Source organism: Apaloderma vittatum, unplaced genomic scaffold (assembly GCF_000703405.1).
Source record: "Apaloderma vittatum isolate BGI_N311 unplaced genomic scaffold, ASM70340v1 scaffold15763, whole genome shotgun sequence".
NCBI lineage: Eukaryota > Metazoa > Chordata > Aves > Trogoniformes > Trogonidae > Apaloderma > Apaloderma vittatum.
In genome coordinates, this window is record NW_009706529.1 from 1 (window position 1) to 27,300 (window position 27,300).

Genomic DNA, 27,300 nt, shown 5'->3' on the forward strand with positions numbered 1-27,300 from the left:
AAGCGCTACGGCCGCTTCCTACCCCCGAGAGAGGGCGACGAGGAAAGGCAAAACACCTCCTCCTGGAAGGTGATGTGGTGCAAAGGGGGCTGGGGGGAGGCTCGAACTGTCTCCATCGGGGTCGAGGGGGCTGCTGTGAGGTAAGTGAGGCTCTGCGGGGATCTTTCTGCAAGCCCAGAGCTGAGGCAGGAGTCAGGAGAGGTTTTGGTTCCTCAGTCATAGGATAGTTAGTGGCCTGAGTTTTATCTATTCCTTCCTTCATTGGTGAGCTGTGGTGTTAAAAAACAGGGATCAAGTTGGAAGTGCCCATCAGGTTGTTGAAACAGGGTTATAATTACTTCAAAAATCTGAAATGTACCTCCTGTCTGTGGGAGTGGAGAGCCAGATGCATTACTGAGAGGGAAGTTATACACCTGACTTCTAGCACCAACCTTTGAAACCTTGTATTTCGCAGTAGAAATGGAAAATGTAGATTCTGTACTTACGAGACTAAATTATTGGGGTTTGTCAGTGACTGGTTTTTGTTTTGTCAGGTCTTTGAATCAAGTGAGGAATCAGGCTTTCTTATCCTTACCATTGTTGTATCTGGCCATTTCTTCATTTCCCAAGGGCGAACTGTGCTGGTAAGTTTCTCACGTGTAAAGAATGTTTCTCCATTCCTGTTGGTATCAGCATTAACTCTGTTTCATTTCTCAGCTTCCTGTCCTCTCCCACAGAAAAGAAACTGGCAATTTTATTTTACTCACGGAAGTTCTCATGTACTGCTTTCCCTCTGTCTTTATCAGGATAGTACTAAATGCATTATTTCATACTGAGGAACAGTGTTTCTTCTGTGGTTCTAAAAATTTATATTAAGAAGCAAGACCAAGTGCTGCTGATGTGGAAGGATAAGTGGTTTGTTATTTTCATGATTTTCCTACCTAAGAAACAGAGAAGACACACTGTTAAGAAACAGATTAAAATGTAACTTCCTGTACAATTTGCTGTATGATCCAGCTAGTTTCTTGCCAATGACCTATTAGTAATTTGGTTTTGATAATTTGGTTTATCAGAGAGTATGGTTGGGGTTTTTTCCATGTTGTGTAATATGATCTGGCATGTAACTTACATTCATGGCGACAAAATGTACTTACAGCCTATACTTACTTAAGCATGACCAGGTACTCAGCTGTAAGGATTTCACAGCGATGCCAAAGAGGTTAAAAGAATCATGCTCTCTGAAGGAGTTGGTTTGATACTTGTGACATAGAAGGCCTGGGCTGGAAAGTGGATCAAGCGTGTTCAGTGATGGTAACAAGTAGGAATTGGCTGACAAATATATTAGAAACCTATTTACAAACCACTGGAAGATGCTGCAGTATTAAAATAACAAAGACTTTTTTTCTTTTCTTTTTTTCTTTAGTACAGAATGTAGTATGCTGTAGCTTCACATATGTATAAGTTTATAAATTAGTTTTTGCGGAGCTGCTTAAAAGGTCCTAAACTTACAGAAGTATCTTGTAAGTATAGAGGGACTCTTGAATTTCTTTGGCCCATGAGTTTGTTGTTAATATTCAATAAATAATAAATGAGCTAACAGAGCTGTCGGCTGTCAGTCTGGATACCCCTCATACAAGACATGGGGTTTGGATCACATGTTTAGTGAGGACAAGCTGAATGTTCTTGGACAAGGTAAAATGGAACATAGGAAGTATTTTAGCAGTTGGACTGAATGAAAAAAAAAAGGGATGGAGTAATTGAAAATCCAGATAGTTTGAAAAAAAAGCAACTGAAATGAGACTTGCTGCTATCTCTTACCAAATTCTGCTTGGAATGAGTTGGTGCAGAACGTGCCTCTCCTGGGGCCAGTCCTGTTTTCAGTAGCCCGATCAGATGGCTGTAACTGTTTAGTAGACTTGCATTACCCTACAGAGTGTCCTTGAAATAACCATATAAAGGCTAACTGAAAGTAAGTTGTAATAAGCTACTAAAGAGCAAAAAAGTCACGGGCAAAAACTGTAGCCCTTCAAAGACAGTGTCTGGCAAAGACCGAGTCTGGCAAGTAACAATGGGCAGATAAAAGTGTGCTGTCATAACAGATGAGTGCAAGAAGTATAAGAAAAGCTTTATAAAGACTTGGCTGAGAAAAGTACTTTCTTGCAGCTCTTTCTTAGGTTTAGTGGCTAGTGAAGCTTTCAGGCAGCTAGCTGTCTTGCCTGAAATGCCAGATGCGGAATTTCTGAGATCTGTCAGGTCTGTTTGAACGTCTAAGATATTGCAGTAATTTTCACAGCCTAAGAATAGTGCAGGATAAAGGTGGAACAGACATGCTTGGTAAATGTGACTGAAATATAATACTGAGAGTTTAAAAGAAGAAAAAAGCTGTTTGGTTTTTTTCCCCCAAAATCATACATTTTGGCAATGCTTCTTAAGGCAAACACCAACAACATTTTATTAAGTGTTAGAGAAAAGGAACCCAAAACTGTGGTCATATGCTTTTTAAAACCTGACTGTCAATTCCTTTAGGTGCAATTCCGCAAGGACACACAATCAGGATTGTGCTACGGTCGTGCTATGTTCTGTGTATACATGGCTAAACCAGTATGAACTGACAGGTAGAACGTGCCCTATGTCTGTTTACAGAGATTAGAGAAGTTGCAGTCCTCCCACCCTTCCTTTAAAACATGCCTGACTTGCTGAAAAACCTAGTAAACACCCAATCCGCTCATTCTGAACCAGTTTCCAAGGGATTTGGTCCAGCACATCTGGTCTTTACTGCTTAGGCTTGTTCCTTGGGCACATGCCCTCCCAGAAACACGTCCCTTTTCTCAACACTGTGCCAGCCTGATACACAGGGATAAAATTCTTCATCCTGGGACAATCACAGTCTACAGGTATCTTTTCAGTCTTCGAAGAACAGCCTGTGGTATCTCTTTAGTAAAGCAGCCAGGATCATCAAAGAGAAAGGTGAGGCAGTCGGGGACTGTGCTGAAAAAAATGCAGCTGGCCAGTAGCCGATAACCAAATTGCACAGGGCACTGGTGAAATTCTGCAAAGCCCTTATTGAGATGCCGTATAACAAAACAGTTGCAATATTGTGCAGTCTACATTATTGCTGTAGGAACAGTCAGACTGCAGAAATGGTTAAGCTCCCTGGTTCTGTCTCCCTCTAGTCCCCAGCTCTTCGGAGCTGTCAGAAACCTGTCACAATATTTAAACGGGCTTTGCACGACTAAGTACATATAGTTCTTTGGAATCTGTCACAGACCAAATCCTCTCACTGGGGGTCTGTTATGATGGACATTTTGTCACAGAGGATCACACACAAGTTTCTGATCCAGAGGGAACATGTCAAGTCTGATAGAATGCTGCAGCTGTTGGAATGATTCAGCTCGTGGCTTTACTGTGTATGTTCATTTCTACTGGGCTACTATTTCCTTTTTATTGCCAAGGTGTTCTCCAACTTGTAGGTGCTGCTTTACTAAACTTGCATTGAAATTCCCTGTGATGCACTTGGATAACTGTTCTTGGAATGCAGTAACTGCATCATTTAAGTTGTTGATGCCTAGTCTTTTGATCTATCTTCTAATCCCTACTTTTCAGACCTTTTGATGTACTACAGGCTCCTGGTTTAGAGGGAACTTGGTAACAATTATCACAGCTTTGTACCTCGTACCTCTGCATATAACACTGCAAGGCACAGGATCTGTGTCACAGGGACACCCTTTCCTTCTTAAATTGAATAACTACATTGCATTTTTGTAAAATTTCCATGGCTAAATAATTAAGGGGTTTTTTTAGTTTGTCACTAAACTAATGTCAGTTGGCCAACATGCTATTGATAGCTCCCAAGTGTTCCTGACTTGATACGAAGAGAGTTTCTCTATAATGGATGTATTTAAGTATTCTCTTAGTCATTGTTATTTTCTTAAAGTGGGAAAGTTAAGAAAACTTTTCCTTAAAGAATGGTAGCTATTTAGAGCCAAGTGAGACTATTATCTTCTACGATCCCATTCGAAGAGCATATATAAAGTAGTAATACAATATTTACGTATCCTAACAACTGCTTATTTTTTAATACATACAGAAGACTACAGAATTATTTTCATGAGCAATAAAATGATAGACTACTTAATGAATTCCCTTCTAGCAGTCTTTTCGTTAATGGAAGGCAAAATACTCTTTTCTTGCCAGAAAGAACCAAGTCTCATCACGGTTAAACCAGGCAGATTAGTAAAAACTGTCTTTTGCTGTACATAGAGCTATGTGGGGAGGTGCCCTGGCTTTGAAGCAGCCGATTACAGTATCTGGGAATACTCCAGAACCACTCCTTAGAAGCACTTCCACGCTGCTATAACAAATAATTGTGGACGTGTTCAGTGTTGCCATCAGTTGCTCAAAGAAAACAAATTCTTCATTTTAATGGGTAAACTTTCGGGGACCAGGTATGCATTCAAAATTACTTTAAACATTCTTTAATGACACTGCCAGAGACCTACTTGAAACTGCCTTAACGAGAAAAATGGTTTTCTTTAAAAATACAATCTACTTACTGTGATCAGTTGAACGGAATGAAAAGGAGGGTAAATGGAACTTCAGAACGTGGAACCTAAAAATCCTTGATGTGTAATGTAAATCAGAGAGTGTTTGGATTGGTTTTTTGTGTTTTTTTTTAAACAAAGTTCTTCATTTTGAATTAAATTACATAACGTTTTCAGGACCTGTTTTTTGCTGCAGCGTTGCCTAACAGACTGCATATTTTACGGTAGAAAAATCTCATTCTTGCATACTGTAGATAATGGAATTTTACAGGATCTCAACAGGATCTCTGTCAATTTCTGGCCATACTCTGAAGATGCATCATGTTATGTTTACCACAACTCTTATTTCCTTTCCCTCTTTCAAATCAGCATATCAGGAAAATTACATTTTGCTGGTTTATTCAACGCAATTAATTCTGGTGCTAAAATTCTTAATATCCTACAAATTAAACGAATTGAAATTGTGAAGAGGTCTTGTTTAATAGGATAAAATTAATCTAGAGTAATTGATTTGTGACCTGATCTTCTAAAGTGTAGGCTAAACGTCCTTAGTGCCCTCCTGGTCCCCTCATGACTTCTAATAAGCCAGCAGTGCTGAGGATACAGTAGACTCTAACTCATTAATTAGGCAAGCATTCAGCAGACGTTGTGATGTTCTTGATGCTCTCTCTGCAGTGCCTGAAACTTATGCACAACACTTTTGAGATGATATTCACAACAGTGCCTTGGGTAGACGAAGGTCCCTGTGCAATAAATGAGGACATTTGACAGAAGCCTCGGGAAGTGAGCAGCTTGCTAATGCTTCTTAGCGGTAGTACATCGGGGTTTTTATTAAAGGTGCTATGATTGCTAGTTGAAAGAGTAGAAGGAGTCTTAGTTTTTCATTTAGCATGTGCTGTTGACACAGTTATTTTGGACAATGTGAATATCTTTCTGCATTAGCCTCCCCATTTATGTTTGATATCGTGATACATTCCTGTTATATAATCATTATGTGTTGGTGATGGGCAGCAGTAAAGAGTTTTAAGGGGTTCCGATGTTTTCTTTTGCTCAAAGTCTTCTAAACCCAATGATTAGAATAGTTTTTAAGGAGTAGTGCCATCTCTTAATGATTTTTTTTACCCTAACGTTTTGCTTTGACAAAAGACATCCATCGGTCGCTGAGTGCCCCGAGCACAGTTGTCTCAAGGGTGGCTGTGCGTGTCCTGTTTGCTTCTTCATTTTGCTTTCCTGCCTCTGCAGAGACAGAGCACTCTGCTTAATGAGTTCTACCCTGATGCATTCTTTTCCATAATCAAACATGCATAATAGCAAGATTTAAAATCTGGGAGCAGAAAAATACTGCACGCAAAAAGGTAATGCAGAGCTTAACATCCTTTCATTCCTTATTCCAGTTAGCTTGCTGTCTTGTCTGCCTTGGTTGGGGTTTTTGGGGGGCCTTTCACCTCTTTCCGCTTCCTAGTCTATATTCTGCAGATCTGTTTGAGGTGGCTAATGCTTACGTACAGCCTGTGAAGCACATGGTTTCCGCTGTTCTTGCGTCTTCCCAACGAGGCTATACGTGACGCATTTGAACACTGACACGCAGCTTGGAAATCTTTGCAGGGACAGCTTTCTCCTTCCCCCAATGTACAAGTTGTCATGTTTGGGGATTATTTTGTTTTTGTCATGTTGACACTCCTACTCTCAACTCACTTTTCAAGACAGCTCATGCTACAGGAATAACAACTAATATATTTGGCCTTATTTAGATCTCAGTAAAACGTGCAAGTAAGGAAAATGTCTACTTCCAGATGTGTTACGAAATAATAATGAAAATTTATCTGGAATTATATTCCAAGTTTAATTTTCACAACATCTAATTTTAAGCTGGAATTACATTTTTATTCTACAGTCATTAATGAAAGATTTTTCAAATTTGTTACAGAATAAGCAGTTTTCTAATTTAAAAAGTGTAAAATGGTAACTCGTATTCTCTCGGGAAGACAATGAGTTAAAGATTGGTATTTTTCAGATATGTGCCTGATCTGTCATGTTTCAGACAAACTCTTGTGAACATGTTTTCCAATTTTGCTTAAGTTTTCTGAAAGCAGTTCTGCCTCTACTAGTGTTCAGTATAATTCTTGAACATGATTACAAGCTTTTGTTGATAACACTTCACAACTACAATACATCTATTCTGCTGCAGACTTTTAGCAGACATATTAACCGCATTGTGTAGATACCTGGAAATAAAATTGCCATCTCTTTGTTGCCAAATCAGCCACTTCTAAGAATAAGCATGGTGTTACTCAGTATAAACCTTAAATAATAGTAGCACCTAGAATATCAGAGGTCAAAAATGTTAGCATTTGTAACTTAAATTGCACTTTAAACCTAGCAAGTGAATATTATTTCTGTAAAGATTTCCCACAGTACCTTTCATCCTCAGCACGGTGAGCAGACCCACGGTGTGGGGTTCTGGCCAGGACGACACAGCACCTCTCCATCCGGGGAAAATGGCACATGATCTAAGCCGCCCCTGTGGATTTTGGGCAGAGTTGCACAAGCGTGTAAGGTGCGGTGCTGAGAGCAGCAGAGCATCTTACCCTTCCTCAGATCTCTTCTCTGGCCCCACAAAGGCACCATGAGGGGTGCTGCATTAGTTTGGCTTCCCAGTTGTGTCTTGGGAGCTTCCCTTGGGAAAGCAGATGGATTAAGGAACTGTCAGAGGTGCCTTCCTGCAAACTGAGCAGGGCCTTTGTGAGTAGCAGATTGCTCTGGTTTTGGGGGGAATTGTGTACCATAATGCTGCCATCTCGATTCAGTGATCAGGCAGGACTGCTCTGGCAGCTGTGTGCTAGGATATTAATTAATACAATAAAACTCCTCTGATCTCATGCTGAACTCATCATTTCTTGGAAATGCACATTGCCAGTCTGGGGGATATGCAGCTGACTCCTTAATCCATTACATTATACAGTGCATACTTTCATTCTGAACTGTGAACTCCAAGAGCGAGCCGGTATATTTGCATTTCAGGAACCTATTTAAAGTGGCAGCCAAAACTGGAGAATGTGTGTTGAAACCCAGGTTTTTCTTTGTTCTTTTTTTTAGTATTGGTTGTAATTTAAGGACAGAGTATATAACGTTTGTTGGAAAAAGGTAGTTTTGGTTCCTAAGCTTCACACATAGGTCAGTTTCATTTGGAAACATCTGTCTCATGAAAAATAAGTGAATCCAAATGAATTGATGCAAGGCAGCATAGCTGAACTGTTACACAAATAACGTTTCTCAAACATGTATTCATTTTTCATTAAGATAGGGGTGCGTAAAGGCCTTGCAATCTAACATAAAATGGATAATCTGTTCCTGTGTTCCTATGTTGCTTAGCACTGTAGGGTTTCTAAATGAGACAATAAAAACATACACAAATGACATGCAACACCTTCCAACATAGATTACAGACCTTATTAAACAGCAGCATTTTGAATGCTGAAATGTAAAATCAGAAGTATTTCTCAATTAACAACAGACTACCTGGCTGTAAGGCTGCACCAGCATTGTTGGCTTCGCTGCCCCATGAAAGGTGTGCTCACACCTTGCCTGCTTCCAAATCATTTGGGAAATGTCTTGCTTCATTTTTTGTCTCAGCTTAATTCTTCTCAGGGTCCTCCCTCCAAGAGACTTAAATTTGTGTCAGAGCTACAAGTAGCAAGTATGATCCTGAAGAATGGCGTGAGGAGTATAGGCATGGTTGACTGTTACTGATCAGACTTAGAAGAGCGCTGCTGTTTATCTCTTCAAATTGTAAATGTTTGAGGTCTTACATTCCTGCCCTGTTCTAGGTTGCCTTTTTGTCGATATTCCAGATTAATGTGACAGTGCCACCTGTGTTCGCTCATGCCCAGCACTGCTCAGCACTGCCCCACTCTGCTGCCAAGCAGCTGTGGCTGTTGCCTGCTCAAGGGGAACGGGGACCACAGCTGCTTTGTTCCCTGTATCTTTGTCAGCGTGGCGGCAGCGGCAGCAATCTGGAGGGACTGCTGCTTTTCCCTTTTTCAGGGCGTATGTCCAGAGGTGATTTAGAGTCAATTCATTATCTCTAGCAAAGCACAAATGGCCTATAATCTCAATATACTGCCGTGCAATTTCCTGGAACTACCCCAGGCCTGACTCCTGGATGTTGGCAGAGATCCTCTTGACTTCGAGCAGTGGAACAAGGGACAGTTAGTGTGGTCTTCCTGTTACTCCAAGTTCTTTTACTGAACTCCATATGCAGATTCACAACTTTTTCATTGTTGACAAAAGAGAGAATTGTCATTGTTTAGAAGAATCTTGCTCGTCTTAGTTCAGGAAGCCTCAAATATGAGGTAAGATGGAAGAGCCACAAGGAACAGAATAGACCTTAACATGGTGCAAAATCAGGCTTGTTTGCTGCTCAGAACTAAGGAAGATTGAGAGGATCCTGACTGCAGTGACAATCACTGATGTAAGCAATTTAACAACAGTTTGGTCTGAGCAGATCTGCAGAGCCAAGTTTATCTAAAACATTCCCTTCTCCTTTTACAGGTAGTTTGCTTGTGCCACGTGAGGCCTGTTGCATTGCTAAAGTACTGCACTGAGTTTCTCTGTTTGGCTTAGCTATTCTTAGTGTCTTTGAGGTTCCTTCCAACCCAAATCATTCTATGATTCTATGACTTGTTTCTGCTTGGTAATATGCAATCAACCAAAGGTGCAAGAGAAAAGGAAGTATTTCCTGCTTTGTTCTTTGTTTATTAAACTCAAAGTAAATTAAATTTCAGTTAATCAGATTTTGGGGTTGGAATTGAATAATTAGGAGAATATAAATAAAATTTCCAAGTGCTGCTTTTATCCAGTTTCTTTTACCTCAGAAGCAGGGCATATAAAAGGATGGCAGCCTGGGAAATGTCAATAAAAGAGCTGGTAGGAAAAAAGTTAAACATTGTCTGCCTTTTACGATTTCTTTGAAAACAGTTATTATTTTAAGGAGACTACATTTGGTCAACCTACATCTTGCAGCGAAAGGAAAAACACTATAAAAATAGACTTAATATGGGAACAGCTACATTTTAAATAAACACTGTTCATGTGTATCCAAACTAGTAACTATTTGAAATTAACACAAGTGGCCACAAGTTGAAGTGCCCTAGTGAAAGAACAGGATGTTGGAATCGCTTCACTGACAACATTTTGGGGCTCGGTCAGGGAATCAGAGGAAGCCCAAGTGGCAGTGGAGAAATTATCGAAGCACGAGCAGACATCCTAACTCAAAACTCATCCTAACACAAAGTCCTGCCCTCGGCTGGCTGATTGTCCAGGACTCTGCCTGGCTGCTTACCTAGAGCAAGCAGTTCTGAACTGGCCTCTGTGTGTTTGGAGAAGACACAGATATTTCCCTCAATATAAGTTAAAAGATGTTCAACATTTACAGCTTTAAATGACAGAAATAAGTCCTTGTGCTGAGATGAAATTCACCTTTTGTTACTTCATGTTTATCTCACAAAAGGAAATATAAATGCACTTGGCGTACTGCATTCCAAACAGTACACTTCGGGGGGGGGTGTTTTTGTATAAACATCAACAATACACCCTTTCGAGAAGGGACAGTTTACAATATTTCTTTCAGGTGTATGTATTCCAGTTCTACATATCCCATCTTTCTCTCTGTTCTGACTTGAGAGCCTGTCCCCTGCCCACTCATTCAAACTCACCTGCACGGCATGTTTTCTGCAACCAGCTGTCTCTCTTCTCGAGCACGCTGGGAGCTGTACCCCACTCCTCTAACCCCCAGTCTGGTTTCCTTGCTTGCTTCCTTAGTAATTCTCCTCCAGCAGTTATGGCAGCACAAGCTGATGAGCATCGCAGATGGATGTGACTCTGAGCCTCTTAAGTACTTCTCATGTACACAAAACAAATCTGCATTTCTGTGGTTTGTACAGCCATGTGCTAAGACCTCTTCACAATGCATGTGCACAATTAATGTCAATTTTTTGCTGTCACAGATACTGCTGTTTGCTTGATGTTGGCATTCTTGACTTGTGACATAACTTTCTGCTGTTTTAACTTCCTGATGCTTTTCTATTTTCTGCATTAAACTACTTTGGGGGCAAACTCTTCATAGCCATGAACATCCTTAGCCAAATTTTAAAGTAATATATTCTATGATGCAGTTGAAAACATGACACATGAAGTGCTACTGATTATTCTAGAAGGGTTCTGCCAGTGCTGCACTCTTATGTTATCCTACTAATCTTACCTCATTTCTCAGGTATCCTGCTCAGTACCTTCTCCTCCCTGCCCCAACTTTAATGTCCGAATTCCAAGCTCACATTGGTTAAGTCTCTCAAAACCCCAAAGGCAGAGGTGTTAAAATGTCAGGTGCACAGAGAAGTGAGGGTATTTCCAGGCTTCCTTTCCTGTGTCAGGCACAAATTCAGACTACATGACAGACTGACCTCCTTCAGAGACTTCCCATTTGACATCAGAGAGAGTTTTGTATGGAGGTGAAGGAAGGTGTGATGGGCACAGCCTCCTTCTCCGCTGGTTCAGCACCCAGCTGCATCACGTAGTAAGGCTAGAGCACACCAACTTACCAAGTAGGATGCTCTTTTCTGCTGCGAGGTCTCCCATTTCTCTCTCTCAAGTTCCAGCTTCCTTTACTACTTCCTATAAGAGCAGAGGACAGCTTGGTACTTCCATCGGACATGAAGCGAGGTCCTCCTATTTCTACCTGAATGTCCCTCTCAGACCTTAGCAACTCCCACCTGGAGGCATTCCGAGCATGCTCAGTACCAACAGGTGTGCTTGCAAGCCACTGGCCTGTCTTACCTGCTGTCAGCTCCTGTTTTTACAGTGTGGAGGGAAACGTTTTCTCCCTCTAACCTCAAATCTTTTGAGAATGATACTCGTGTGCTGCTTTACCATTCCACAGTGGGCAGGTGTCTGATCAGCTGCGTGGCGGTGATCCAGTTTGCCTTTGGTTCAACTCTTCAATGCTTTCTAGACACATCTCATAAAAGCTCAGTTAAAACTCTACATGCGATTGCTGCAGGAGACTATAAAGCCAGGGCCAGCACATTAAAAGTGCAACATCTTACCGAGATGACTTCTTGTACCAGAATATTGTGGCACATGGTTTCCCAGCCTGCACCTCTGTTTCTTCACCCTTAGGACACCCACGAAAAGCACCCTGTGTGAACAGCCACAGTCACTGAAAGCATTCTCAGTTCAGGTGGAACAGGTAGTAAATAATTTCCTCCCTGCCCTTTAATTTGTTTGAGGTATTTTCCCCCCTGGGCTTTGCTAACCAATGGCGAAGTGGCAGTTTGGGGAAAGCGTCTTGGGAGACACAGTCCATCACCTTGCAATTTTTATGTGATGTCTTCAGCTTCCTTGGGTCTTTTTGCAGAACACTGAGCAGTCAGTCTCATTTGAAGAGCCTGACAGTTAGTGCAACTGGAGAATAAAAACATCTTTATCAAGTTATCAAGGCTGCTTCTTGTTTACCCGAATGCCAGCTGGAGAAGATGCCTCTCTGGGCCTTAGATAAACCAACTGCTGGCCCATCTTTCAGCTTTGCCTGCCCTCTGCTGCCCTCTCGGGCAACTTCACGGATGCAGCAGAATTTAGTAAAGCTCTGCTGCAGCTGTCTTACGCGTTTCACACACACTTTCGTAATGTGCACAATATGGAAATAAGAAAGTACCTTGCCATAGCATTGCTACTGGAGCTACAGGCTCAGTTTTACTTCCTAGTATGGTAAAAATTATGTATTGGCAGTTGTTTGGCAGATCCAAAACTTGAACATACATAGAGGACTAATCTGCATTAGAGATTAAATTGCATGACACAACTTTCTGAATGTTGCATGTTTGCTGTGCAAGTAGTTTGTGCTCTGCTTTATTTCAGGAAGGCTTTTCACTAATTGATTCCCACAAGTGGCTAAAGATAGTAAGAAGAGCAGACTGCCTGCTGCTTCGTGCCCAGGCAAAGGTGAGTTCCTTTTAATATTTCTAATAGCTGGCACAGTTCTTTTTAAGACTTTTTTTTTAATATTGGATAAATTAAACCTGAAGTTCCAAGATACTGTAAATTGTCTACATAAATTATTTTTTTTAACTAGATATTAAACAAGAATGGATTGAATCATCTCAGTGTCCTTTATAACTGCTATTATTCAGGTCTTTTAGAGTGCTTTCTGAGAGTTAGCTACTAAAACTGCCAGACCAGAGCTTATTTTAGAATTTATCTGCCACGGCTAACAATTAAAAAGATGAAGCGATTCTCTTATGTGTCCATAGGCATGCTACCTGTGAGTCGGGCTTCACTTTGGCCAAGGGAATATCTAAATGAACACCTATGTATCCATTTTGTGGCCCCTGACACCTGGCACAGTAGCAGCAGGCTGGGGATTCAGGCATTTGGTATTCAAGGCAAGGAGAGGGACTAGATGCCTGGTCTTCCCTTCGGATCTCATGAGAAGTGGCAGGTTAGCCTTGAAATAATTAAGTGGCACTTGCCTCTTGCCAACTTATGTCTAAGTGTCAGTTGTCTCGGTTCTCAGATGAAGCTTCTTATTCATCTACACTCACTGGGTTTTCCAGAAATTCCTGTTACGTTGCATTTCAATCTTTTACCCAATTTTTTTTTTATAAGACACAAAAATATTTCTTCTAGGGTGTTACAAACCAAATAATACACTTTGCAGAGCAGCGAATGCCTTCCTAACGGCGAGACGAAAGACGATGTGAGGCATAATAGACATTGTTTAAATGGAAGGACTCGTTTCAGAATAAACCTTGTCTGATGGTGGAACTAGGAACTGCATAAATGCCTTGAACCATTTTAAATTCATGGGTTCTTTGCTCTCCAATTTTTGTCAAGATTCTTATAAAACACGGAGTATCGCTGAAGACAACTACTGAGCCATTGCAGTAATTAGTTGTGATAAATCAGCAGTTTCCTTGCCAGTTAACAGACCCGGTTCCTCGGCCCAGCTTTAAGGCGATCTCACTGCACCTCACAAGAAACAAAATCAACATCACAATCGCTCTGAGGCTTGGACAAACCTCTGAGGGACAGTTCAGAAAAGGAACATCATTAGCAGTGTCTTAAAATTAATTTGGTGCATCTAAATGTTTCCTTGTCATAAATTCAAATGATTTAAAGCTGGATTTGGTTGCACTGCAATGGGCCTCTCATACACATTATATGGTTCAGGTGTTACTGCCCAGCACTCAGTTTATGCTAAAAGTTGTCATCCTTTTAACTCAAATTGAGTGCCTTCTCTCTTCCATAAAGGAAAAATGTTTAATTTACAAAGTATTGTTGCTTACCAACTGCAATCTTAAGGATTTTAACAGTCCTTGAGAAAAAGCAGAGGGCAGCACAAGTAGCTCAGACTGAAAATTGGTTTGGTGGTTGTCAGGGTAACTAAAACAAGTGGTTTTTGAAAGTCTCCGAAAGAGGCAGTTACCTTTCTGTCATTTTAATAAGAACTCACCTGTCTGGCATATCCACAAATCAGTCCTTGGTTACGTGAAGCTGACCCAGTTCAGTTGACGTATTAGTTAATCAGAGGGAATGTAACTGCACACTGGTAAAACAAGTGCTAGAGTCTGAATTATTTTGACATTTTTCCCTTTGAAAGGCACCTAGATAAGCTTTTATGCTTACAATGCCCTAAAAATCATTTTATGCAATACAAGCATCTTAAAATAACATGCGTGTAAACATACAGGTTGTCATGCAGAGCCAGCTCATCTTTGAGACAGAAATCTTTAAAGTGAAAGATGTCCTTGTACTTAGTAATCAGCAGTCTAGCAGCATGTCTAGTCATTAAAAAATACGCTTTTGACATAGAAGTCTTGGGAAGATGAAGACCCAAAAGTAAGCTAGGTAGGCCCAAGGAAGACTTGCTTCTTTTCCAGTGCTTTAACTATGTTTTAAATCCGAAATGTCAAGATTCCAAAGTTAACTTCTTCATATCATTTCATCTTTTGTCACAAGTAACTGTTTAGAATTGGCATACCCTTACATGACTTGCAGCAACAATAGGAGCTTAATATCTCCAAAATACATCTGAAACACTTGTTCTCAAGGCAAGGTTTCTTCATTTGGCTAGACCTTTCATTAGCTGACAAGCAGCCCTGCTCATGTACCATTTTCTTGAGTTTTTTTTTTAACCAATTCTCAAATTGGGAATCACAGTCTTGCAGTTTAGCTGCTGGGAAAAATGAAGGTACAGGAGGGAAACCTTTTTTCTTTATGTTGGTGCAGTGATCCAAAAATCTATCACCTTCTACCTATGTTTAACAAATAGGAATTTAAGCCTAATAGCTTGATGGGATGCACAGTTAATTTCTCTCTGGGTTTTGAACAGAATGAGTGCCGCATGTTTCGAGTTCAGTTTGGTGGAGATTCCAAAGAGCAGATGCTGGCGCACTGCTGTGGTTGCGTCCAGAAGCTGGCAGAGTACGTACCCGTTCAAGTCACAGGTGAACAAAGCCAGAACAGTCCCGATCAGCTGGCTAACGGTGGAAATCGTGGGAAGGGCACCGAACAAAATGCATCAGTACTATACAGAGTAAGTAAGCTTTTGCTTAGCTAGAGAGCCTGGAAACGAAGAGAACAGCTGATGCTCTGATAGAGGAAATGGAAGGATAAAAATATGTTGCTAAATCAAAACCATTTCCAGGAAGGTGTAGGGGAGACCTTCAACAGCTGATACACAACATGTGGTGTTTGTTCTTTAAGCAGCCTACCTATAACTTGGCTTTCGTCATTTCCCTCTAGGCTAAAGCAATGACTGAAAGCTAAAGGAGGTGTTTCGTGGCAGAACGCTACTAATGAAGCCCAATAGTCATACTGTTGGTATTAATGATACTCTCATTCCAGCAGTCTGAAAACTTCCCTCATAAAACAGAACTGACAAGTCAGACCTTTGGTTTTTTTCAGTGATGTAAGGCCCAGGAAGGGAAAAGCATGCTCCTGGTGAGCAGTCATACACTGCATTTCCTAAATTACTTCCACCAAGTAGTTTACAAGTTACCTTAGTTTACACATGGCAGTTTAACTACAGGCACATTATTTCCTGTCTTTCATATTTAAAGGCATGAGCAGATGAGCATCCAGGCTCCATAAAAAGATGCTTTCTTACTGCATGAAGTAGCTGAGCACATTATCTATGGAACTACTTTCCTCTTGCACATGCCCACACACTGCTTGGTAACAAGCCCTTATTTGCATTTGGTATCTTCTAGCCAGGTGAGCCTCTGCCAGATTCCTGCACAAGCCTTGGAGAAAGAAGATCTGTAACACAGCTAGCACAGGTAAAAACAGTAAATAGTATTTAGATTCTGTAACTGAATCTCTTGGGCATGGAGAGAGAGAACCTCAGTTGACAGCTTCATGGAGAAGTCCAGCATAAAGCCATATTTAAAAATAACTACAACTTAACTTTTGTTTGTTTACTGTGAATTTGGGACAGTGCAGCACCAGGTGACCAAGGAGAAAAACTCTTTCCAACCTCCTTCTGGGAGTCAGACTTACCCTTCTTTCACATTCACAGGCTGATCAAGTTGATCTTTCTTGACATCAGTGGTGTAAGGGGCAATTCCAATGCTCCCTGTTACAAATCTGTCATCTCCTAAACCCAAAAAAAGCAGAGTTCCCTATCCTCCTCTTGGTGGCAAGAGCCGTGTTACACGCCCCGACAGATTGCCAGTTTTCATTGGTGTGCACTCACTGCACTATACAAAGATGGCAACAAGTGAGCAACCAAACAAGGCAGCTTTGCCTTTAGCACCCACGTTTTTCATTTTCAACCTCTGCTTTAAGAGATAGAAATGTACATTAAAACTACCATGGGCAGCTTACCTTCCAACATCTGCTATTTGGTAGTCCCTGCGTAGGTCAGAAGCACTAAACAAGGTTTTGTTTGAAGGCCTGCACCGGCTGCACGCATTCATCCACCTCCTGCTTGAATTACTAACAGATTCCCTGGCACAAAAAGACTCCTGGATGGAGTAGTTTCCCACATCCCTCTACTTGTCCCTCTACGTCTTAAGTCACCTCAAACTCTTTCTAAACACCCTTTCGCCTGGTGCTCTGCAATGGAGCTCAATGTCTTTCTCTCTGTTAGCTTCAGGAAGCTGAAGTGTTGGCTTTAAGAATTCTCTTGCAGATTTTTTTTTTAAATAAAAAAAAATGATCTTTAGAGATAATTTTTATCCACCAGGAAAAGACCAATAGTGCAATGTGAACCAAGATTAGCAAAAATACTAGAGACAAAAACAAACAAAATCCCCCGACTCAACACAGCTGAACTTGGGCTGTCAGCACGTTCACCTGCCCGCTGTCTTGCACTGCTCGGCATTATTAAATACCAAAGGGAACTGTTACCGTAGCTGCATTGTTACAACCCCCCCGTACCCTTCCCAAGACCAGCACAGCGCCTTTTTGCGTTCTCCCTTTCACAGTCCGTGCTGAGGAAGAAGTCCGAGCTCACCCTTACGTACCAGCACTCGGTGTGGCCCGCACGCGAGCTGGGGCCCTTCATTCGCTTGTGTCTCCTGGATCAGAACTTCCCGGCTTTTGTGGAAGATGTGGAGAAGGAATTGCAGAAACTCACAGAAGGCTGAGAAATACTGGCTCGTCATACCCGGAACCCATGCTCGGGGATGCGCACGTGTGATTAAATATTTGACAAAGTCTCAAAGTGTTGGTGGTTTGTTGGGTTTTTTTTGTTCGGTGTTTTATTTTTAAAAACAGGTGAATCCACTTTTTATACATCATTGCACTTCAACAAATACACAGAACACAAGTTCATGCATCTACAGTTACGCACATCATGAGAACCCTGTTAGGTCTATTTCTACAATCTTTAAATCATGATAAATTACAGTGTCAAACTAAAGAGTATAACTAGTTGCATAGAATATCACCATGCTGTAACATTTCATCATTTAAACAAAAGAAAAAAAAAACCAAAACAACCAAAATTATAAAAGTTTGCCTGAATCGAATGTACAAGAATATGTTGAACACATCAGTGCAAAAGGAGTTGAGAATTTACATGAGTTAACAAAAAAAAAAATCACTTAAAAAGCAATCATATATATATATTTATAAACTGAAGTTTTGTTTTTGTTTTCAACTGCATTCCACCACCATGTCGAACCGTTCCAGCTTTTGAAGTCTGATTATAGGACGCCCAAGTCTCTCTCTATAGGTTAAGCCCTTAAGATAATTTCAATTTATATTACTTCTCTACATACCAGAACAGCATAATTCTCTCATCTTTCAGACATACAGTAAGGAATGAATATCAGCAGCTTAAAAATGAAACACAATTACTGTCTTTTGGTTTTCCCCCTCCCCAAAATATAAATATATACTGTATATATATTTAAGTTTTGCCGTACTTTACAAAAAGTCTCACTAGATGGCAGCGGTGCGTTTTAGAGCTTCGCCAATTTTAACAGCTACAGGAAGTAGAAAATGGCGCATGCGGGAACAGACTCACTACTTCTAATGTTTCAATAGAGTAAGGAAGGAAAAGAAAAAAAACAAAACAAACAAAAAGAAGAAGCAACATTCACAGCACATCAAGCCCAAAATAGTTTACACCTTCTACACTGAAGCATTATTAAAATTTATCTGGCTAGGTCATCCTTACAGGAGAGGCTAAATAAGGCATGCTTTAGACAGTCATATTGTTGCTCACTTGAAAAGGAAAAAATAAAAATTAAAAAAAAAAATCAGACAGAACTGGAGTTCTAGAACCAAGAGTTCCAACCCTTAAATTTAGCAGGTCATATTGCCATCAGTCTCTCAGAAACTTAAAGCTCTACAAAAGAAACGAGAAAAAAGGGGCCAGTCAATGCCCAGCAGCATTTTCCAGCCCGCGTAACGCCGTAACGGCGCACAAACCAAACAGCCTGGCTCGTCCTACGCAGCCCCCAACCAAGGGCAGCTTCCAGACCTTAACGCTGAAGGAGGGAGGTGGTTTGGGTCATGGGGTTTTTTTAGTTAGTGATTATGGGGAGTTCAACAGCTACCACATCGTTAAGCTCCCTGTATATTTTATGAAAATGACCTTTTGAGAACCCCCCGTGCTCCCTGATGCGCGGCAGGAAGGCCAGCGCCCTCCTCAGAGCAGCTTTTTGAACTTTCTAATGCACGGAACAAGTTCTGCTTACGGACCCCAACCGCTAGGGAGAAATGAGGGCTTTAGCCCGAGATGCGTGTGGGTCATACTTACATGATAAGCATTTTTAATTTGTGTTTCTCTGGCGTAAGTTTTTATCTTTATGATTGTTTGTAGAATTAGTTTTCCTGGAGAAAGAAACAGCAAAAAAAAAAAAATGCACCAAAATCAATCAGGAGCACAGGACAAAATGTCCTTTTACACAGTAAGTCAAGAGAAGGGAGAATGAGATTTTTCTTAAAACACACTTACATTGGCCCAGCTGGTTCATCATCTGCAGCAAGAATTCCAACACGACACGGGGCAACACAAGGGAAGGAAAGAAAAAGAGAGTCAGTCTCTGCCCTGCACACCGCCCGGACTGCAAGCAGCAACCCGATCTATCTACAGCATTAAAGGCCATTCCACTGGGTAGTGCAAAGGTTCATGGAGTTATTTTTCAGGATTTGAGTTTTAATGGCAGGTATATGTTGCTTCAATGGTTTTAGTTAACACTTTGAATGCTTGTCATGAAGAACTGCAACTGTAGTGGACAGATTGTTGCAATACGGTCAAGGCTCATCATGTCCCCAAGTTCCAGTGGTTCAATCTCATAAAAAATAGATGAGAAGACAAACCAACGTTTCAGTTGTAAAATCCTGCTGGTTGTTTTCTATATTAAATTTTTAAGCCATTCTTCAACTGCTGATATATACACAACAAAGTGCATACATCACACTCTCATCTTTCCCCCAGGGATGATACAACCCCTACAAATTCCATTTTTCTCAATGTCTAATTAGAAGGGGACAGGTTAGAGAAGGTTGGAGGTGTGAGACTCAATTCAAGTGCCCAAGTGCAGCCCTTGGGCAGCCGCAGGCATCCTGCGCACGTCCAGCGGAGCGCCGGGACGAGCGAGGGGTCAGACACCACTGTCTGACAGCACTGTCCTGCCTGCGCCTCTCAGCAAAACTGTTCTCTTTGAAGAGCTGGGAAGAAAAATTACAAGAATCTGCCAATGAGCTCTCCGTATGAGCTCTTTCATCATCAATCAAGCATTTTGCTCCCAAGCTGCCGTACAGAAGAGAGAAATGCATGTAAACAGCACTACAAAAAAAACAATCAAGAAAGTGAACGCTCCCACAGAGGTGTTTTGGGGGGACCAATTCAGGACCTGCTGCTGGTTTGGGCACTCAGCAGTTGCTCTTGCTACCTGGTGCTGGAGGGATTTATTTTTTTTTCAAAGAAGTTGTTAAAAAAAACTCTCAGCAGGATTCCACAAGGGTGCTTAGTGCACATGAAGCAGTTATGGAAATTACAGTCTTAACAGTGTAGGCATCCGCATGAGCACACGCTAGGAGTAATGTCTGTCAAAGGCGACATTACTCCACCTGTACCTTCAAGGCAACGGATAGGCAAAGCCACTGCTAGCACAGACAGTGACTGGAACAACAACAAAAAAAAAAAATCAAAAAAATCAAAATAATAAATAAATATAAAGAACTAACCACAAAATCAAGAGCTTTACAGCCAAAATAACACGCTAGCGACACACCAGTGTCCACAGAAGTCCATTGCCAGCAACAGTACACTATCGGACAAGGTACAGAGAGAACTAGGACTAGTCAAGACAACCAGACATCAATGTGCTGTTGTATATACAGCGGAGATATACAGAGACACATCGGGTACTGAGACACAGAGCACGGCTGAGTAAGCCTAAGAGCTTCCTTCCACGAGCATCTTTTGGTGCCCAAAAGATCTGAAAGCTGGCTGCGCTCTGCACGCCGCAAGCTGGCCGGGCAGAGCCTTGGACAGACAGACGGCCCCCGGGCAGAGCCTCGGATGGATGGACAGACAGACAGTCCCTGGCTCTTCCCTGCCCCCTGAGCAGGACTGCTACCGATGCCGTTCTGCTTTACGACTCTGGTATCTCAGCTTTCTAAACAAGCTTAACTGACATCTCTGAGAGTTTGTTTGGCTGGACTTCGGAAATATCAAACTGCACCATTAAGACACAAGCTCTTTCTTCCTCTCTCACTATAAAATGACCTTCTTCCTTTTCTGTTACAATATTTCAATGCCTATTTCAAGGTAAGCAGGTTTATGTGTTAAAAGAAAAAATCACTTCATGTTTATGAAGGCTGCTATCAGGTGATTTTCTGACAAAGGTGCAACAAAAATGCCTATCAGAATACTTAAGATTACACAGTGGATCACCACCGCTCATCCCTTTCCCAGCTATAACCTCGACAGAAATAAAATAAGACCGAGAAGAGTCTCTGTGCTCTATTCTGGTCAGCTGTTTAACTGCTGGAAAACAGCATCCCCAGTACAGTACAGACAAAGACCGAAACCTCAGTGAAATCAGGGGGCAACAGAACAACAGAAAAGTACAGAATTAGACTAAATAAAAAAGATTAAGAACAGCAAACTGAAATTCAAATTAGTTGTGAACGTGAATGAAGAGGTTTTAAGAGAAAGTGTTAACATTATGACTTGTGCATTGTATAGACTGAAGCGGAGATTAAACAAACTCCAAAGCATGCAGATCTCTCACTTACCACCATTTTATAAGGGTATGATGCAATTGAAGGGGGCGGGGGGGGGAAAAAAACAGAAACAAAAACAAAAAAAAAAGAAGTCATAGTAACCGACAAGTATCAATATAACTCAAAACCTTTATGGCAGAAGACCTGCTCTAGTAACTGATCATCCTTCACAGCGTGTAAAGCCTGCAGCCACAGAGAACATCCTCCTCCCAGCACTGCTTCGGTCCGTCCTGCACCCACAGGGCTCCCGAAAACGCTGCCGGGTGAACTGTGATTTTAAAACCGAACCCCTCCTTTTGCAGAAATTTCCTTTTGAACGTGAAGGGGGTCTGCAGGCTCCAAAAACCCCATCATTCATATAATACAATATTTTTAAAAAGCTCAAAAAACAACACACAAAAAAACCCACCACACCGAACTCCAAGTCTTTCCTGTGGATCTAGTGATTATCTGCTTAGCGTTGCCCTGAAACAGCACATTTCTGAACCACTGCCTTTAGCGCATCATGTAACATGTGCAATCAGTCCTTCCAGGCAAAAACATCTGGGCATTAAAATCACAAAGTGATGACAAATAAGATTTGCTTCAGTTCCTCCACTTGTACCAACTGTCTGTGAACGCACCCTGTGTTTTGGCACTCTGAAAAGGGGACTGTGTTTAGTGCCTCCCTCTACCCTTTACTTTCAGCCTTAATTTATGAAGAGTTTTAGATGTTACTCAGCTTCTTTTAGCTCCTTTGGAAAGCTGCAGTATTTATTTTTAATATCAAATTAATTCTGTGTCCCCTCTTATGCCTGGTGGAAGTTTAAAAATTAAACACTAACAGGTACTTGCAGCAGTAAGAGTTAAATTTTTGCATTCCAACTGATTCTATATTTCTCCTCTTGCTTAAAGTCTTGCAAAGAAATCTGGAGTCTGCAACAGGAGCGTCAGCAACAGTTCTTATTCTGGCATGAGACAAGCCACAGACTTGCCCTTCCAGACCAGGAGTGAAGCAGAGCATTATTAAAACGAAACCTGATGTTCAACTTCCGTTCCATTGCTCAAAAGAAAAAAGTCAGCGTCCATGGCAGCTTCGGGGTCTTGTGTTATGACACAGCTTCTGTGGTTGGCAAAGCCATTTTATTGCAGAGACATATTAAAAGCTAGCTTAAGATTTTGCTTTTTGGGAAGAGGAAATTTGACAGCAGCCTTAAAACTTTTGAGAAGAACATTTACAAGATTCACAAGCCTATTCAGGGCCTCGGTTGCATGCAGAGATTCAAAGGAGGCCTTTACTACCATGGTGCCTGTTGGCTTCAAAGCAACGCTCTGCTCTTCGGCTTCCTTCTGGTTTGGACATCAGACTGGAGGAATTCTGATCCTTTAGCAGCATCTAACAAATTAGGATCTAACAGCCCAGAGCAGCCAGGTTATTTGATTTCCACCGTGATACAATGATGCTTGCCGGGAGGTACAGTCGGTAGCTACGCAGCCTCGCAACGTGCCCCTCTGACAGTTTTCTCCCCTTAATGAACTCGATAAGCATGGGAGAGAAAGGTGCAAGTAACAGGGGGAGAAGAAAAACAACCCAACAACAACAACAAAAAAAACCCCAAACTTGTTACAAGGGTAATTGTTTCAGTGAAAACATTTTGTTCTTTAAATTACTTACAGTAATAGCAGGAACAGGGAAAGTCAAGAAAAAAAAAAGAGTATTAGAAAGAATGTGGGGATACAGATGGAGTTTCTGCAGAGCCAGGGCAGAAAAACATTTACAGAAAGTCTTTCTATTAAGCTGCAGAACAATAAGAGAAGAATGAAAAAGGGCACGTTACAACCCAGTCACCTCCTGGCTTTGAGCTAAAGATCACGTGAGCTATGGATTTTAAAGTAAAAACTGTTTACATTCCTACGGGGGAATGTAGCTGAGTTTTTACTTTCTACTTACCCCAGAACACACCCTTTAGAACAGCATCTTTGCTAATTTTAGGCTATTTGATCCAACAACAACGGGGGGGGCGGGGGGAAGCCCTTTTTTTAGGGATCTTTGACATACTGCATTCAGGTCACAATGGCTGATCGCTGCGTCCATCACAAGTAAGCAGCTTAAGCTATACCACAGAGGAATGAAAAGCTATTTACTCCCTTTTATTATCATCAGGGAGGTCCAAGCAACTTGCATTCCCTGCAGAAAACGTTCTCCATCATACATGCAGTGACGTGCCAGCGTCTCTGGCCTAGACATGCCACGGTCATGCAGCTTTCATCGCCAAAAGCCACGGGCAGCTGCAACGTTACCCACCCGCTCACGGTTTTACAAGACCTCGCTGCTCTCCAGAAAACAGTACGGGATCCACACGTTGTTTTACCACACATAAAGCAAGTCAAAACTCTCCTTTTTGAAACGATGCGGAATTTCAAGCGCCATCTGCCCTCCCTTCCTCCTTCCAGCACATAATTTGGATGCAAGGTGGGGGGTCACATGAGTTACTGGAGGTACTCGCTGCCACCACATCCCCTCCCAGAAGGGACAAGAATGCCCTGAACTCCATGGGCACGACAGCAAGGATCTGCACTGGGGCCCCGCGAATACCGCTCACATCATTTCTGGCAGAAATACGGATTTTATGGGTGCAAAGTTCCTTTTTCTGCTATGTAGCAGCAAGGGAAAAAAAAATGGATGAACTCATAAGTCTGAATTATGTGAAGGAGGAAATATCAGCAAAGGAGCTACCGAGCAGCCCTGTTTCATGGCATAAAATGCAATTACTAAATGCAAAAAGCAAGGTCCATGCAAAAAAAAAAACACAACGAAACCCCAAACTGCAGTCAGGAAATGCCAAAGTTAAAGGAATACACTCGCTCTTCCAGCACGGCAGCGCTTCTAGACAGAGGTAACAGCCCAGACTCTGAAACCTAAGCAGCCTCACTCTGCAAGCTAAACAGTAAATTAAGAACTGCTCCAAATTGAAGTGGGTATAGAATCATAGCATGTGTTGGGCTGGAAGGGACCTTTAAAGTTCACCTAGCCCAATCCCCTGGCAGTGATCAGGGACATCTTCAACTAAATCAGGTTGCTCAGAGGGCCTTCAAGTCTGACCTTGAATGTTTCCAGCGATGGAGCCTCCACCACCTCTCCGGGCAACCTGTTCCAGTGTTTTCACCATCCTCATTATAAAGAACCTTTTTCTAACATCTAGTCTAAATCTACCCTGCTCTAGCTTAAAACCATTGCCCCTAATCCTGTTGCTACACACCCTTGTGAACAGTGCACCCCCAGCTTTCCTGTGCTCCCGTCAGGAACGGGAAGGCCACTATAAGGTCTCCCCAGAGCCTTCTCTTCTCCAGGCTGAACAACCCCAACTCTGTCAGCCTGTCGTCAGCCAAGAGCTGAGGCAGTTGGCACACTGAGCTAGGTCGTTTTCAGCCTGTGGAACATGGAGCCAAGAGAAAAGGAATTAATTCAATTGGCTTTATTTTGGCTGGCCAGGTAGAGTTCCCAAGCGCGATGGAAAGCATCCCAGACACCTTCCAGGATAGAGATAATGTTTCTCTCCAAATAGTCACACTCCCCACTAGTAACTCGATGCTTCTGTTCAGTAACGGTTATCAAAAGCCCTTTCTGGCACTACTTTGTTTGGACTTGAGCCTTGCTTATTTTGTTGTTCACGCTGATGTAGCTGTACAAACACTCACTTTTCTACAAAGTTCTTACTCGTGTGTACATAAGCATGCTGCAAACAGGAATGCTGACCTTACTGATCTGGTTTGTCAAAGGGTTCCGACGTTTGGCTGAGAAACACTAAAACAGTTCTTCGTCAGTCAGGGTGGAGCAGGAGGACCCTCAGGATTTACCGTCTCACTACCTTGTGCGACACAGAACCAGAGGATTCTTTGGAGATGCAGAAACGCTAAATAGTTCAAAACAGTTCTCAATAAAAGGAGCAGTAAGATGAGTGGTGAGGGCTCAGCGTGGGCACCAGCATCTCCCAGCACAAATGCAATTCAGCTGTGTTTCATCCTACACTGTTACCAGCCAGACTCTGCACAGGCTGCAGGTGAACTTCTAGACAGTCTATTTAGGAGAACCTTTGGCTCCAAAAAGGATTCCAGAGGCCAGATTACAGGTATAAAGCTCACAACCCAGCATTTAGGCTCTATACCAGTAGCAGACACCTCATCTGCAGGAATAGGCTGCAGCAGGATGATGCGCCAAGGCAAACGATAATGATCTGGCAGGCAGTGCTCCAAAGCAAGACAAGAAATGGCCCTGTGTCCTCAAACGCGGCAGGGGTTTTTTTTGGCTGCTTCTACCTGTTACTCTAGGGTGAAGGAAGAATATCCGAGAAATCTGGCGACTAAGGAAGGCCCAGAATTATTCCACTACGGGAAGGTGGGGACGGGGGCGATGGTGAGGAATACAAAGGAATGTCAGTGTTTGAGGAAAACCTGAGTGGTCCAATGACAACCCTGTCCTTAAAGCTTAACACAGCAAAAGCAGTATTAAAGGAAAAAAAGCTGTTGCCAAATAATATTTATATGAAGTAACATAGTGCTTAGACTAATATCTGCCTGAGTTTCTGGCTCAGCTATAGGCTCACTGATGTTACCCGCTACAGCTCACTGCAGCATGCGGAGGTGGAATTATCATTTTGGAAGCAGCTTAAATTCCAAACAGTAAGCACACCACTGCATTAAAACATTAACTTTGGCATTTCGTAACAATGTTTTTTGAAACAATATAATTAAGAATAACCTAAGTAAAATATCCAAGGGCAGAAATCAGCAGACTATCAACTATTTCTTGCATATTATCTGTAAAATGCCCCTGCTTACAGGGCGTCTCCCGCCACAACATCACAGAAAGCGTCAAATGCCAGTACAGAAAATGCAAGAGTATCCAAGGGAATTTTGGGCCTCAGGTTGGCCTCTACCTGGGAAGGTGTTATGCCGATTGTGCCTCTTCATCCAAACCTAATGCACAGCCAGTGACTGTGATATTCAGTCTTGGATTTTGTCCTCTAAGAAAGCGGATAGAGAAAACATCTCTCCCTCACGGAGGTGCAGCACACAAGCTTAGCTGCCTTCAAAATAACAGCAAACCCAGCAAACAAATTTAGTAACCTCAAGTTACTCAGCTCATCACCTCGGACACCTCCAGCAGAGATGATGAGCCTGGATCCCCCAGAGGCATCTGAGGAGCGGCCAGACCAGCCAGGAAAACTTCAGCCTTTGAAACAGTGAACTCTTCACCTCCAACATGCGCTTCGTCGTGCTACCATGGTGGTTGCGCTGAGATCTGGTCACACCAAAGCCAATTTCTATGGGATTAAGTCCATTTGTGGCTACTTGCAATGAATATTTACATATCAAATCACTATTTGATACCTTGGTTTCGTCCTTGTGAAACCTCATCAAGTGAAATTCTGAAATGCAGGGAGCTACGAGCAGCCAAAGAGGTGAGATTCTCCCTGGCCACCCCAACATCAAGGTGAGGCCAACATGGCACAGGGAGATGTGCAAGAGAACATTTAAATTATCTTTTTCAAAGTTTTCTAGGCTGGTTGAGAGCACTTTAAGGACAAACCACTGGCAGTATAAACCCCTTAGCAATGGTGAAGCTGTTAGTTATGCAGAGGAACATGCACTACAGAGTTTAAGTTGTTGGATAGACACCAAGACCAGTCTCAATGCATGCTCTAGAAGCAGTTAGTAAATGCTACTCCGGTGGTTTAAAGCTTCCTCTAGGTATGCACTACCAAAGACAAGAGTTTTGATCTGCTGCAGAAGTGATCCAAACCTCAGCCATTCTCAAAAGTACATTTATTAGCTATTTTGCAAGGTTTTGTTTGTTTTTGGGGTGTTGGGGTTTTTTCAGTCTCTGAAACAGAGCTCAGGAACTGTGACGCTGTTTTTTCCTCAGACTTCACATGCAGCTCGTTGTTTCAGCGCCTGTATTTTCATCCCAAAAGGCAAAAAATGTCATGCTGCATTGGTATCAATCCCTTGTGCAGCTCTACTCCGACCATTTGTTGCTGCACAAGCTGCAACACAG

At 42.0% G+C, this 27,300-nt stretch overlaps 2 protein-coding genes across 2 annotated transcripts in view; one reads left to right on the forward strand and one right to left on the reverse strand.

Moving 5' to 3' along the window:
• Positions 1–3: 3 nt before the first annotated feature.
• Positions 4–17,164, forward strand: REC114 (REC114 meiotic recombination protein; the record flags this gene model as incomplete). Its single annotated transcript, XM_009865839.1, has 6 exons — positions 4–69; positions 534–623; positions 12,432–12,515; positions 14,905–15,108; positions 15,785–15,853; positions 17,003–17,164. Coding segments are annotated over 6 exons (675 nt in total), but the record flags the coding sequence as incomplete, so codon positions are not given.
• Positions 17,165–17,269: 105 nt separating this feature from the next.
• The window catches only part of NPTN (neuroplastin), a gene marked incomplete at its 5' end in the record, with an annotated part of 28,996 nt that continues 18,965 nt past the window's right edge, over positions 17,270–27,300 (reverse strand). Inside the window, 3 exons of the mRNA XM_009865840.1 lie at positions 17,270–18,372; positions 18,787–18,860; positions 18,985–19,006. Of these exons, the coding sequence (XP_009864142.1) occupies positions 18,800–18,860; positions 18,985–19,006 (83 nt within the window). The remainder of the gene's footprint in view (positions 18,373–18,786; positions 18,861–18,984; positions 19,007–27,300) is intronic.